Source organism: Mastomys coucha, unplaced genomic scaffold (genome assembly GCF_008632895.1).
Source record: "Mastomys coucha isolate ucsf_1 unplaced genomic scaffold, UCSF_Mcou_1 pScaffold8, whole genome shotgun sequence".
Classification (NCBI taxonomy): Eukaryota; Metazoa; Chordata; class Mammalia; order Rodentia; family Muridae; genus Mastomys; species Mastomys coucha.
The window spans coordinates 73274424-73288958 of record NW_022196914.1 but is presented as its reverse complement, the minus strand read 5'-3'; the positions used below and the strand labels follow the sequence as shown (position 1 = coordinate 73288958).

At 42.5% G+C, this 14535-nt stretch overlaps 1 protein-coding gene across 2 annotated transcripts in view; it reads right to left on the bottom strand.

Moving 5' to 3' along the window:
• Plpp1 (phospholipid phosphatase 1) overlaps window positions 1-12945 on the bottom strand; it is a 61002-nt gene extending 48057 nt beyond the window's left edge. Inside the window, exon 1 of one of the 2 annotated variants that reach the window (XM_031360299.1) lies at window positions 12409-12945. In XM_031360299.1, the coding sequence (XP_031216159.1) occupies window positions 12409-12466 (58 nt within the window). In that variant the 5' untranslated portion in view covers window positions 12467-12945. The remainder of the gene's footprint in view (window positions 1-12408) is intronic. The other variant, XM_031360300.1, reaches the window with a different exon arrangement.
• Window positions 12946-14535: the final 1590 nt, after the last annotated feature.

Sequence of the window (14535 nt, the reverse complement as noted above, 5' to 3'; positions counted from 1 at the left end):
GCAATGTGCCTCATGTACCACTATGACCCTGAGACAGGCAAGACAGGCATTATCCTCATGATTTACATACGACTAATGAAGCAGCCATGTCATTTTGGCCATGAAGATCACAGAATTTGACTTCTAAATCAGTGGCTTTTCATAATTATTTCATAATTAATCACACTTTTAACTTTTAAAGTCTACATTGGCAGCACTTGGAATGTCACAGTTTTAATACAGGTAGCAACCACTAGCTATAAAACCCCATTATCCACAACCTGATTGACAAGCTTTGATAACATCAAAGAAACCTTTTCTCCAAATGGGCTATTGGGTCAGATGTAGACAATATTTGGAAAGCAGCACACTTAGTATTTGTATCTAATCTATGCCTTTGGAGAGAAAAAAAAAACAGATATCTCTTGTCACTGTGCCCCTGGGTAACTAAATCAAATTGGGAATTCATTTGTAAATGTTTTTTACTTAATGAAAATTTATGAATTTTAATTATATATAGTCATATGCTTGATGCCTTCTCTGAGTTAGACTTAACCCAGAATACTAGTGGTGAGCATGACTACCATGTGCATCCTTTCTTTGAACTCATGCTGACCATAAGAAGTTACACAGACAACTAGCAGTTTAGCTGGGTCATCCTAACTTTCCAGTTAGGTCTTGACCAGCTTACATTGCTTATTCCTGTTTCTCGTCTGTTCTTCTCTCCACCCATGCACATTCGATAGTTACCTTGTCTGTGAGCTGGAAGAATGAATACTGGTCACTAAGAAATCTAAACAAGTGGACAATGAGGATCTGATTCCAGAAAGAAACCGATTAGAAATGATCCAAACAAATCTGGTGCAGTAGCTCACCACTGTAACCCCAGTACTCCAGGACTCCAGAAGCAGAGGCAAGAAGATCTGGCATTCACAGACCATTTCAGCTACCTACTGAGTTTGAGGCCAATCCTGGATATACAAGACTGTATTTTAAAAAAAAAAAAAAAAGGAAGAAGTGGGGGAGAAGAGGGAAAAGAAAAGAAAAAACTCCCTATGGTAATCTAGGGATCAGGAACAGAAATGGGCCAAGTAACGGGAGAGCATCTCTCCCCCCACCATCCTTTTTATTTATTCCTTTTTGTCGAGACAGGATTTCTCGATGTATCCTTAGGTGTCCTGAAACTTGATCTGTAGACCAAGCTGGCCTCGAACTCAGAAATCCATTTGTTTCTGCCTCCCCAATGAGTGCTGGAGATAAAGGCGTGGGCCACTGCCAGGCTCTGAAGAGCATCTTCAACGCAGCTGAAATTGTAGTTCAGCTTGTAGTTCACTAGTACAATCCTCGCTTGATACACGTGAAACCCTGAATTAGATTCTTTCTGCCCTCATCCCTCCTCTCCCTCTCTCATACATACACACACAAACACACACACACACACACACAGAGAGAGAGAGAGAGAGAGAATGAGAATAAATTGTAATTAGAACTACATCCAACAGTATTCCAAAAGAAAATACACAAGCAAAGGAAATCATGTTTAAATACCATGTGTCAGTGATATAAAATTGGTTGATTAGCTTAATAAGGATAATGATTAAAATTACAACACTGAGTGCCTACTGTAGGCCAAGACTAGGCTCATCATGTCACAGACATTTCCTCACACATTGTCTCATCTTATTTCACAGCACTATGAGGAAGAAACTGGCAGCACCATCCTTTTCCTCATTAGATGAGGAAATTCTGAAGGAGCTAGGGTGACCTGCCTAGTGTCGCAGTAACTTACAGAGCTAGAGTCTCATAAGAATGTCTGACTCAAACATATTCTCAAGCCTTAAAGAGCAGCTGACTCATTTATTCATTCATATGACAAACATCTGAATGCCTACCACATACCTTCTAAGTATCCGTAATAACATAATGTGTATGGATTGGTTTCCTGAATTTTCTACACGATCTATAACTCAGCACCATCAAAAAGTAATGTTCCGGGGCTGGCGAGATGGCTCAGCGGGTAAGATCACTGACTGCTCTTCCGAAGGTCCTGAGTTCGGATCCCAGCAACCACATGGTGGCTCACAACCATCCATAATGAGATCTGACGCCCTCTTCTGGTGCGTCTGAAGACATCTACAGTGAATTACGCTGGAGCGAGCCAGAGCGAGCCAGAGCGAGCCAAAGTGAGTGGGGCCGGCAGAGGTCCTGAATTCAATTCCCAGCAGCCACACACATGATAGCTTGTGGACATCTGTACAACCATAAATAAATAAAATAAATATTTTTAAAAAAAAAGTAATGTTCCTCAAGCCTTTTATTACATCTGCCACAAGATGCAATGGTCCAGGGAAAAATATCCAAACATTTTTGAATGACGTCTGTCTCCTCTTACAAGGCTATGTACAGATCTGGAGGAAGGAGACCTTGCTTCATTCATGCTGGTAATCTCAGTGCAATTGAGTGATTACTAATTCATCATACAGTAAGACCATGAAGACTCATGAGTCCCATAATAAGCAAGAACTCATTAGAACCCACGAGATTTATTATTATTCCAGTCATTTCTGCATTCCCAGTGACGGGGTAGAAAATAAAGTCCGCACTATTCACAGTTGTGTCATGGTACATGAGTTTGTGTAAAATGTTTACCAAAAGCAAATCACGGGCCATCAATAAATATGGTTCTCTCTTCACTCACCTCTCTAGCTCGGTAGCAGGCAAGCCATCTCTCCTGCTATGGATGTAGATGAACTGAAAGAGCAACGCAGACCCCAGCTTAAGCAGCTGCCAATTAACTAAAGACCTTTTCCGCTACCCGTTTCCTATAAGCCCTTTGCCCTTTTCCTAGACACCTCACCCAGAAAAAGACTCCAGCAACATTTCCAAGAACTGACAGCACAGGACTAAACCATGAGGTTCTAACTCTGTCTTCTGCAATGCCTTACTCTGAGCAGTACACGATTCACTTCAAGCACAGGAAGGGCAACGGCTCGTCTTTCCTTCCTGTGAGAACACAGAAAGAAAGCCTCCAACAGCAATGCCATTTGAAGAAAAGGGCTACAGGAATGCCACTCAGCAGGGCAAATTAGCTCCATCCTTCAATTACATCCCCACCAGTTACCTCACTGCGAACTCTTCATGCTCATTACAAGTGGGGATTGTGAAAATTAAAGTGCCTGTTTTAGACAGCAGATTCATGCTCAAAATATGCTCAGCAGACACCGACTCTGAAACCACATAGCCACACAGGACAAGGACAATCATAAAACATCTGGGCCACCTATAGTATTATTTTTAGTAAGCTAAATAACACCCCCCATTTCTTTACCTATTCCACTCATTACAATATATCCAAAATCAGAACCAGTTAATCACTATGCAAAAGATAGAATCCTCAAAAGTACACTTCCAATTCCTGACCCACATCATTTACAGCTGGGCTGCTCTGGGTCAGTTTCTCAACTACCTGTGGCTGACTTCCATCAAGTACAGAAAGGAGATGGCTAAGCCAATCACCCTGAGCAAGCTGCTGAGAAATAGCACAGCCTACACAGGCCCAGAAAGCACTAAGTCAGTATGTGACTATTTTCTACCCTGAAATGAATTGTGGGGAGAGGTTCAGTGTTAAAGCACTTTCCTAGGATATATAGATTCAAGCAGGGAAGAGTGTGTGTGTGTGTGTGTGTGTGTGTGTGTGTGTGTGTGTGTGTGTGTATGTGTGTGTGTATCTGTATGTGTACGTATGTGTGTATGGATATACATGGTAATTCAACCACACTGGCCTTTTTTTTTTTTCATGGAAAAACCTGTTTGTTTGATTAAACATAAAAAAATAAAATAAGCTACTTACAGAACATTTCAAAGTCCAAAGAGACACTGGCTTCATTGTAAGGCTGTGAAAGCTGAGAGAGCATCTCCTCGCTAGTTCCCCAGCCTCCTCTGTGGACCACAGCCACATATCCAGCAGCCTGTTCCCTCACCAAAGAGATCTGCAACACTGGTTCATCACCTGCTCACTGCCTGTCATGCCTGCAGCTGACAATAATAACACTTAAGGTTTTAAAGATAAAAGCCCCAAAGGAAAGGGTGTAAAATTTAAAAATCCAAACACTGTTGCCTTAAAGTTTAAGGGAAATTCCCCTAGTCATCCACTGCCATGATGAACTCCAAAATGCCACAACAAGGCTAAAGTTGGCCAGAGGTCTCTTTTCTATTTTAAAATGCTATTTCCTTCTTTGGGCCTTGCCACCTGCTCTTCCCTATGCTTAATACCAGCCCCTACCTCCTCATGGGCAATTGATTTTCATTAATCAATTAATCAATGGAGATGCATTATCTCCATTTCAAATATACCCCAAAGCCTCGTGGATGTCTATCCTTTAATTCTCCCACGGCCTCTACAAAACACTGTCACATATTAGCACATACTCCTTGCATGGATGCCTTCAACTCCTAGCACTAGACTAAGCATTTAATGTGCATTTAGTAAATTTAATGAAACATGATACAGACTCAAGTAACTTTCAAAACTTAATACTAGATTTAAACAACATAAAGACAATTTCAGGTTTTTGCTGCCTAATTATAAAGAGAAATTCCAATTGTGGAATGTATGTAAGTGAGGTGGGGCAGGTCTCAAGCTCTTGTGCTTGAGAGGTAGAAGGATCAGGAGTTCAGGGTCATCCTTGGCTACACAGACAGTTCAAGGCTAACCTGGACTATGTGAAATCCTGCCTCAAAAAAGAAGAAAGACTTTACATACAAATAAGAGTGTTCAATTACAGTTATTCAAAAAATCTTAGGAATCTTAGCTCAATTTTTTTTTAAACAACAGAGACTATTCCTAAGATTTAAGCAGTAAAAATAGTAAGGATATAACTAATTCTCTTTTTCTTGAATAAGGTGAAATTTAGAACTCAACACTGTAAACAGTAACAGGTTTTCCATTTACTCAGTTACACTCTCCCAAAACTAGAGATCAGTTTCCACCTTGTCTGGAATTACTGCTGCATATACATGGGTTTTACACATAACTGATAAAATATTAAATCTCAAAAGCATTCCATGAGCTCTGGTGGGAAAGGAATTAAAGTCTGTATTTCTATCCCTAACACAAAACTAGGTAATGTTACTGCTATTAATTATTGTGTTACAGGTGCAAGAACTACAGGAAGTTATTTTACTCAACATACATAGTAAGTGCAAGGTACTTCTCTAAGTAATTTACATACTTATTTGAATTTTACAAAAAAAAGTAAGTAGGTTATTATATATTATACAGCTGAGGAAACACAGGTACTCATGGTCACATAGTTAATAAACTAAAGAGAAAGAATTTGAATTGAGACACTGTAGGTCCAAAATCCACTCCAAGAGTGCACTATCTCTAATGTGCTAAAGAAGAACCTACAGATTTTAAAGAGAAAGTCATTCCCAATTCTAGACTTCTTTCAATTAAGGAAAAAAAACAAAGGCAAAACAAAATTATGCCTGAGCCATCTAGAGTTTAAAAACCCTAATGGTTAAAAGGAAAAAGCAGGAGAAAGAAAAGGAATTTGGGAGGAATGAAAAACAATGGGGAAGTGGCTCAGTTGGCAGAAATGTTACTGGCATGCAGGAAGGAAGCCCTGGGGTTGAGCCCAAGCACCTCATAAAACCAGGCACGGTGGTGCCCCCCAATAATACCACCACTCAGGAGACATGGGCAGCAGGCTCAGACATTCTAGGTCACATTCAACTAGCAAATTCAAAGCTAGGCTGGGTTACATGATGGGTTACATGAGGCCCTCTTTTTATATATATAAATATATATAAACTTAAAAAGGAGAACAAACAAGGACATTTTTTAAAGGCAAGAGTCTGAAAGCTTCTTGCAAGCACTATGCATAACTATGGAAATGCTATTTTTGAAAAGAAAATAAAGCAAAATGGCTCCTATACAGTCAAGCCCTAATCAGCTTACTATGCAGACAGACTATACTTCAGTCTCACATGCTAGGGAGATGGCTCAGTCCATAAAAGTGCTTGTCATGTAAAGCTGACAACCTGAGTTCAAGTCCCAGAACCTACTCAGAAGTGGGAGGAGAAAACAGACTACTCCTCAAAGTTGTTCTCTGAAAACCACGCACACATAAAAATAATTTTTAAAAGATCTAAATTCCTTCCACAAAAACTGAAAACTATAGCGGGGCGGTGGTGGCGCACACCTTTAATCCCAGCACTTGGGAGGCAGAGGCAGGCAGATTTCTGAGTTCGAGGCCAGCCTGGTCTACAGAGTGAGTTCCAGGACAGTCAGGGCTACAGAGAAACCCTGTCTCGAAAAACCAAGAGAAAAAAAATTGAAACTACATGCTATGCTAACTAGTCCGCCTGAATCTGAGTGTTTGCTCATCTATATTACCAGCATCTCTATCTCTAAGTAAATACCAATAACCTCATATTTAAATGGCAAAACCTCAATTTTTAAAATCTGAGTAATTCCCCAAAACATCTCAGACACTTTAGTAGACCTCAGCCAAAAATGACTAAATGAGAATGGGATTATTAAGATTCATAACGTCTCTGAGTTTCCAAGAGGATGTAATTCAAAGAGAATATAAAAAAAGAATTCACAGTTCATAAAACATATATGGGGAAAGTTCTCTAAACATTTCCATAGTGGCATGTGTCCAAATGGGGCACATTCAATGAAAGCCAGTTCAGCTTCAAGGAACCAAGGGGGCACCAAAGACTAGCGGCTCCTCCAGGGTCTACTTCTGCTCCACACAAGAAAAAGCAACACAGTCTCAATCTGACACGAGAATGTGCAGCTTGACAAACGTCTGTTCATCTTCTGAGATTCTTTCTCTTCTTCTGTATAGAAACAATGAGAAAAGTTAAAGAAACAAACCCACCAAGCTTTCATCAGAAGCAAAAGAAATGCGCATAATCGAAGGGAGGACCTACTCACCTCCCAGCAAATGTATGAAATGCATGAATGAATGGGACAACTTTAGGAGAAAAGGGAAGAAGGCACAAAAGTGGGTGAGACTTTGAAGCCAAACGATTTGCATGTTTGTTTGTTTGTTTGTTTGTCTGTGAAGGCAACCCATCTTGGGGATTAGCAAAAAGATGACTCTTAGGGATATTTTAACAAGGGTAAAGGATGTCAGCATTATGGTGATGATATCAGACATCAGAATTTAGGGAAGTAACAGGGTTTTATAACTGCTTACCATTGGTAGCCAATGCTTTTGTCATCAGATTTTATTCTACACTTACTGTGTTTTGGCATAATGATGCTTTATTTGCATCGTTTATTTGGTAAGGAAACCTGAATTCTCCTCCCAATAAAGCCGACATAAGGTAGAAAGATGGCTTGGTGGTTAAGAGCACTTGCTCATTTGGAGGACCCAGGCTTGGTTCCCAACACCCACACAGTGGCTCACAGCCATCTGTTCCAGAGATTATGATTCTACCTTGTGGACTCTGCAGGCATTACACACACAGCACACATAAACTCTTACGGGTGCTTGCTCAGTCGCTCGCGCTCTCGCTCTCTCTCTCTCTCTCTCTCTCACACACACACACACACACACACACACACACACACACACAAAGTTAAACAAACAAACCTTTACAAAAAGAAAAGTCCCAACAGTAACCCAAGGACTCCTGTGCATCTGCTATCAAAGACACGTAACTAGTGACCGTACAGAAAGACAAAAACTTTCTCAGTTCTGGTTTGGACATGGATGGGTGTTATCTGGAGGATCCTGGGCAAAACAAGGAGAGCGAAACAAAAAAACAAAAAACAGCACACTCAAATGATATCGTCAAGAAAGGGAAAAATGGGGGAGCCACTTTGAAAGCACAGAAGGATTTGGAGAAAGCCATTAAAGATGGCGGTGTGTTCTCAGGGTACAACATCTAGAAGCCACTGTCATGTCGAAGTCTAAGTTCTATGCAGCACAGGCAGGTATTATAAAGAGATCACTACACCGCCAAATGCAGACACAGAAAAGGCAGGTTGTGCCAGTTCCATTTATGTCCTAGCTATTACAGGACGACCTACAGACAAATCATGAGCACCGCTACTTGAGTCCCTACTCCCCTAGATCAAGTTGAAAAATGGGGAGAAGAAATTATAAACATAACACTAGGCAACTTCTGGCATTTCAGTATCTCTGGGAGTAAACTGATAAGCCATGGCTCTATAATGGTATAGATCTAAGCCATGGCCCGTGTCCTTGATCAAAAGGCACCATACCTGCACTAATACACTTAGCATGATGTAACATCTTGTTTGTTTCTCCTTCACTAGACTCTAAGCTTCTTTTAGGGTAGGGACTGTCCTATTTACCTTTCCAACCCCAGCACTCAAACAAGTACAAAGGTCATCATCCCTCAGTGTGCTCTGAATCAATTAATGGACTATGTGCCTATTAACTGGTGGCTAACATACAGAATGATCCTTAGTAATTAAACAGTAAGTTATATTCAGGACATAGTATAATATTGGGTTAAAATAGCCACTTTTGTACCAACTCTCTATTGTTCTTTATATAGTAGCTTTTCATGTGTTCAGGCAATTGTATATGGACTCACCAACAGTTTTGGAACCACTGATTGCAAGAACAAAAGCAAGACCAGATGTGGTGGCACCTGTCTTTAATCCCAGCACTTAGGAGTCAGAGGTAGGTAGATCTCTGAGTTCAAGGCAAGCCTGGTCTACATTGTGGGTTCCAGGCTAACCAAACTACACAGTGAGACTCTATTTATAAATAAATAAGCAATTAGGCAAATTAAAACAGAAATTAATGATAGCCCTGTCAAATCAAAGACTCAAAAGAACCAGAAAAACATTACACGACTCTACTTCATTTCACAGGATCAAATATACATCATCTCTCAAATTTCTCTTTCCAAGGGTTTACCAAATCCACTGAAGGAGCTAATAATTTATATATTGATGAATTAATAGAGATGATTTAGAAAAAACACACACATCAACACATATATACATAATGCTTAATGATCACTTCAAAAGACATCACCTTGGGTAAAAATTATAAAGTACTTGTGTAACAAAATCATGTAATATCATCATATTAAAATGGGTATACAGAGTGATGTTGGAGTGGTCATTAACAAAATATGGAACACATTGTAATTATGAATCACTTTCACATAACCTATATTTACAAAGTGCTTAATCATCTTTCTGCCAGCGTAGTCAACTCTTACCTGTGGATGCCCCACAGGAAAAGGGGAAAAGTTTAAACCAGGCTGAAAGGTCTCTTGAAGCAAACAATTTTATACTGCCAATCTCTGGCTGTCAGTATGGTAAATAAATCCCAATCCTAGAAAGGTAAGTTTACTATAAAAATCTGTCTTCCAAAAGTCAATCTTAGCACAATTCTGTATTAGTGTTCTTTCTCCCTTAGTGTTAGTTGTGGGAGCTGATGTTGTTACATCTAATTACATTTTGTTCATATCAAATTAAAATAAGTAGGCTACTTTCTACTTAGGAAAAGGGAAATCTGGGCTATCTTGACAATACACTGAACTACTTTTAAAAAAACAATAATATTAACAGATAATAATAAATAAACAGATAAAATAGCATTCAAATAAATGGGGGCAGAGAGATGGCTCAGCGGTTAAGAGCACTTACTGCTCTTCCAGAGGACCTGGGTTCAATCCTGCAGCTTGTAACTGTCTGTAACTCCAAAATCTAACATCCTCACATATATGCAGACAAAACACGAATGCACGGAAAATAAAAATTATAAAAAAAAAATGCTAGTTTTTAAAAATGATTCAAATGGTAAAGTATCTTTTTTAAAAAAGCAAACCTAAAGTAATATAGAATCCCTCAAAAGAGCTTCTCATCAAATCACTAAGGACATCATAGCGGGTATGGTGATTCATGCCTGTATCTAACACTTCAGAGGTTGGAGGACTGGCAGAAGTTCAAATCCAGCCTGGGCTACATAGTGAGTTCTAGGCCTGCCTGAGCTGCAGGCCTCATGTTTCCAAAAAAAAAGAAAAGAAAAGAAAAACCCAAGAGGTATGGGAAGGCCCTGTAAATATTGACAATGCCTTAAGGAGAGCATATTCCTGAAACCGTGAGAACAACTGCATTACTATAAGATGACTCCGAGGTCAACAGGAAGTGTCATGTTGCAAATATAGGCCATCCACCAGAAAATAGAAATCATAAAACGGCATTGCATATATGTTTTCCCACTATACATGATCTTTGTCAGTTTATTTGTTCAGTACAGAGATTCGAGGCTGACCTGAACCCCCTATGTAGTCCAGACCAGCCTCTAACTCAGGAATCTTTCTGCTTTAAACCATGTGAATGATAGGATTACAAGCTTGAGAGAAGACGCTAGGCAACCACATGAATTTTCCTCCAGCCCTGAGATGAGGGTTTGTGGCTAATCTTACTGTCTCTTATTATGTCATGTTCAGTGGATATACCTGGGAGGCCTGCTCTTTTCTGAGGGGAAACAGAGGAGTGGACTGGGGGAGGGGGACTGGGAGAAGTAGATGAGAGGTCTGAGAGAAATGAGGGGGAGGGGAAACTGTAGTTGAGTATACTGAAAACCAAATTAATTAATTAATTAATTAGAAAGTATAAATCTACCATATGGCTTCATATTAATAACATTAGCTGTGGCTCGGCTCCCTATGGGTAGTATATATTGTTTCAGCCCTCCTAATCAGTGTTGGGTCCATAGGAAGACACCACCATAATTTAGCCAGGCATGGTACAGCATGCTGATGTTCACAGTACTCTGGAGGCTGAGGAAGAAGAGGACACAAATTCCAAACCAGGCTGCACAGCAAGACCCTACCTAGAGAGAAGAAAGAAAGAGGGAAAGGAGAGAGGGAAGAAAGGGAAAGGAAAGAAGGCAGAAACGAGAGAACGGGAAAAATTTTATAAGCTAGTAACTTAAAATAATATGCCCCAACATCTGAAAAGATGTTTCTATAAAGACTGTTCTTGGTTAGTGACCCGGGCTCTCCCTAGGTAGCCCAAGGTGGACTTGAATGAAACATTTTTCTACCTCTGCATCACAAGTGCCTGGGTTACTGGTCACCACATCCTAAGGAGTGTGGTTGGATTCTAAGACTGAATCCCCTCATAGTGAATTCCTACAATTCACTATAAATTACAAGGGGGGGGGAGCAGTATCCTGGTAAATAAAGAAGTTGCACATATTTTTTAAAAAAAACTCTTTAAGAAAATGCATTTAGAAAAAACAGGTACTGAAATTTTAACAATTTAACAAGATTATAGGCACCTAAATGGTCAGGCTGGAAGTGGGAGAGAGGAATAGTCTAGAACGGCTGGATTAAGGCCTGGGGAAATTTCCTATCTCTGAGAAGCCATTATGCTGATTTGTATCTAGGATGCAAAAGCCACTAGTCCAGTCGCCTTGAAATTTCGCCAGGACTACGTCAATTACTTAAACCAGAGTCCCACCACCCAAACCTAAAACGGCTTACAACTAGGTACAATTGCCTGACCCAATGATTTACAAGTGACAGACACCATACAGGAAAAAAAAAAAAAAAAGTGAAAGCCACCCCTTCCAATGCCTATCCCTTGACCAGATGACTCCAGTTTGGGGAGTTGGGGTTTTGTTTTTGTTTTTTCTGAAGAAAAAAAAATATGGAGACGAAAGACCCCAACATTGAAGTCTTCCATCAGGAAAATAATCCCAACTTTACTGTACCTAATTAGTTAAAGAAGCTAAAGAAGCTCGTGGCCGGGCTGTCACAGGAGACAGGTACACCAAGGCAAGGGCTGCGCTAAAAGGAAACAGCAGGACTCCTACGGGATTGGGGAAAGAAAGCTTCTTCAGACCTCGTCAGGCAGAAACCTGGCCATCTTCATCCCTCTTGCAACCTGACAATTTACAACCTGACGACGCCTTCTAATTAGGAACGTTCTAAACCTTTTATAGACGAGGGAAACTTTCAAGTGCTTCTCACAAGTTATGATAAGCTGGGCACTGAAGCTTGCCTGCTCGGGGAAAAGTCCGAGCGTACCAAAACCTCTCAGCTTCGCTGCAGAACCTGATGAGCCAGTGACCAGGGTTCTCTGCACCCTGCTTGTTAGAGTGGGCAGGGAAACAGAGGGTAAAAGCACAGGCGAGAAGAGAGGCCAAGCAGGGCTAGACTCAGCGCATCGGCAGACAGGCAGGGAGAGCCCACGCTGGAGCCAGAGCGCTGGATGCAGAAGCGGGGTGTCCCCCCCTTCCCACCCCGACCCCGGCTGCGCAAGCGGCTCCCCACAACCCTCTCCGCAGCTGCGGCGCACGCACGCGCGCGCACGCCGGGCACACCCACCCCACACCGCCGCGCGGCTCCGCGGCAGTCCCCCCACCCCACCCCCGCCCGGAAGACCCCCGGGCCGCGGCGCCTACGTACCCAGCAACACGCAAATCACATCGAGGGCCACGTACGGCAGCCGCGTCTTGTCGAACATGGTCACAGGCTGGACGATGTCACTACCTGGTGCGGACGGCGGTTAGAACAGACCGCGGCGGTCCAAAAGATACCCAATTCCCAGGAGCCCCGCCCTCGGGATGGCGGCAGCCCCGAGCGACTGTGCGCCTGCTGGACTGGAGGGAGCAGCGACCTGGGCAGTTTGGGCTCGGCCGCGCTGCCACCGAGGGCAATCGTGCCCCGGATCTCCCCTTCGCGGTCTCCGTACCGGGCCGGGACTCCGGGCCAGTTGCCGCCGCTCTGTCGCCTCCGGCGCCTGCTCTCTCGGCGCTGGCTAGCCACGGCCAAACGCCCTCCACTGCCCGGTGTCCTCTCCAGCAGGCGGGGCGAGCGGACTCCAGCTTTAAGGATGAGGACCCGTAGGGGCAAGGGGAGGGAACACGGGCCCCGGCTCCTCCCGCCCCGACGCGCGGCTCGGGCCAGTACGCGGTCTCGCCGGCTAAAGGAGCGCGGGGACGACAGTGGGCGGAACCGGGGAAACCCCAGGCCAGCGCAGACAGCCAATCAGGGCCATCGACCCCGCCCGCCGACATGCGGAGCCCGCCCCGAATCTAGAAGCTGGTTAACGGGGCGGGGCAAATTGCCGGGATTGGGAGTTCTCTCTTTATTCCATTCAGCCCTTAGAGCTAGACGATGCTTCCTTTAAAGGAGAGCTGGACCCTGGTACACCATTCCACAGCCCCTGCTGCCCGCCATCCTTCTCCTCCCATGAGCTCTCTTTAAATGAGTTTCCTCTAAGCCCACTTCTGTGGGGGGTCTGCACCTTGGCCTTCCTGTTGGTCCTAGCTGAGCTTTATTTTTAGCAAGAATCCTTCTTGCCCTCTGATCATTCTTGATATTTTAATACTTAATATCTGGATATATTTTAACACTTAATATCTGAACCCTCCTGCCTGCTCTTAACAAGAATACCCCTACCATTAATGCCCTCTTAGTAATTTTCTGTTCACTGACTTGTTTTGTTTTCTAAGCTATGAACCTCCAGCTCAGTCTCCCCTAACTGCAAGTCATGGCTCCTACTGCAGTAGAGTTCATAGGGACTTCATTTGGGAGGAGTCTGAAGACTTGTCAGATGGAAGAGCTCTGGCCTTAGCACTTAGTTTTGTTCCTTAGCACAGCATCAGCCCTGTTCGCACAGACCGTAGAGCGTTAACTATGTCTTAATAAGTACCAATGGTTCAACAGTGGCAGTCCCCATACCCATTCCCAGGAGGCCTCCTGAACACATTTAGTAATCTCAGTTTCCTAATGTGTAAAAAGAGGATGTTGATGATCCCTGCTGTCTCTTCTAATCAAGAGGAAGTGGTGAGACTTAGAGAAGATAATGTGACAATTGCTTTATAAAGAGTTAAACCACCACTACCGATCTTAATAGATGGTTTCCTCCTTGCTCATAACTTTTTTTTTCTTTTGAAGACAGAGACTCCTTAAGCGCAGGCAAGCCTTACATTCTGCTATGTAGCAGAGAATGGCCTTAACTCCTACCTTACCTCCCAAGGCATTACAGAATGAGCCAGCACCCCCTGAGGTTTATCTTCTTATATGAAGATGTAAAATACAAATCACAAAACAGGCCTTATGCTCTCTCAGGTATTTCCTGCAAAGCACCCCAAAAGACCAGTGGAAAGATGCTACTCTTGGGGAGTCAGATGTGTTTCTAAGCACAACTATAAACCATAAAAATATGTATTTCAACTCATTTGAATAGTTTCTAAAAGCTCTCAACAATTTACACCCAAAAAGATGTGGCAATTTTTTTATTCCGTTATTTTCCTTACCTCCAGAATTATAAGAGTCCTATGTAGCATGGTCGTAATACATTTTAAACAGTTGTGGTATGACTATTCATTTTTTAACTTTTATCAAGCACATACTATATGCCAGGTACAGTCTAGGCAAGATGGTTTCCCTAAACAGCTTTGAGATGAAGATGTTGGACAAAGTAGTATCCACCTGTAGTTCCAACACAGAAGAGATGGAAGCGAGAGCATCAGGAGTTCCGGGGCAACCTCTGATACATAGCAGCTTTATAGTTCTGCTGATGGGAAA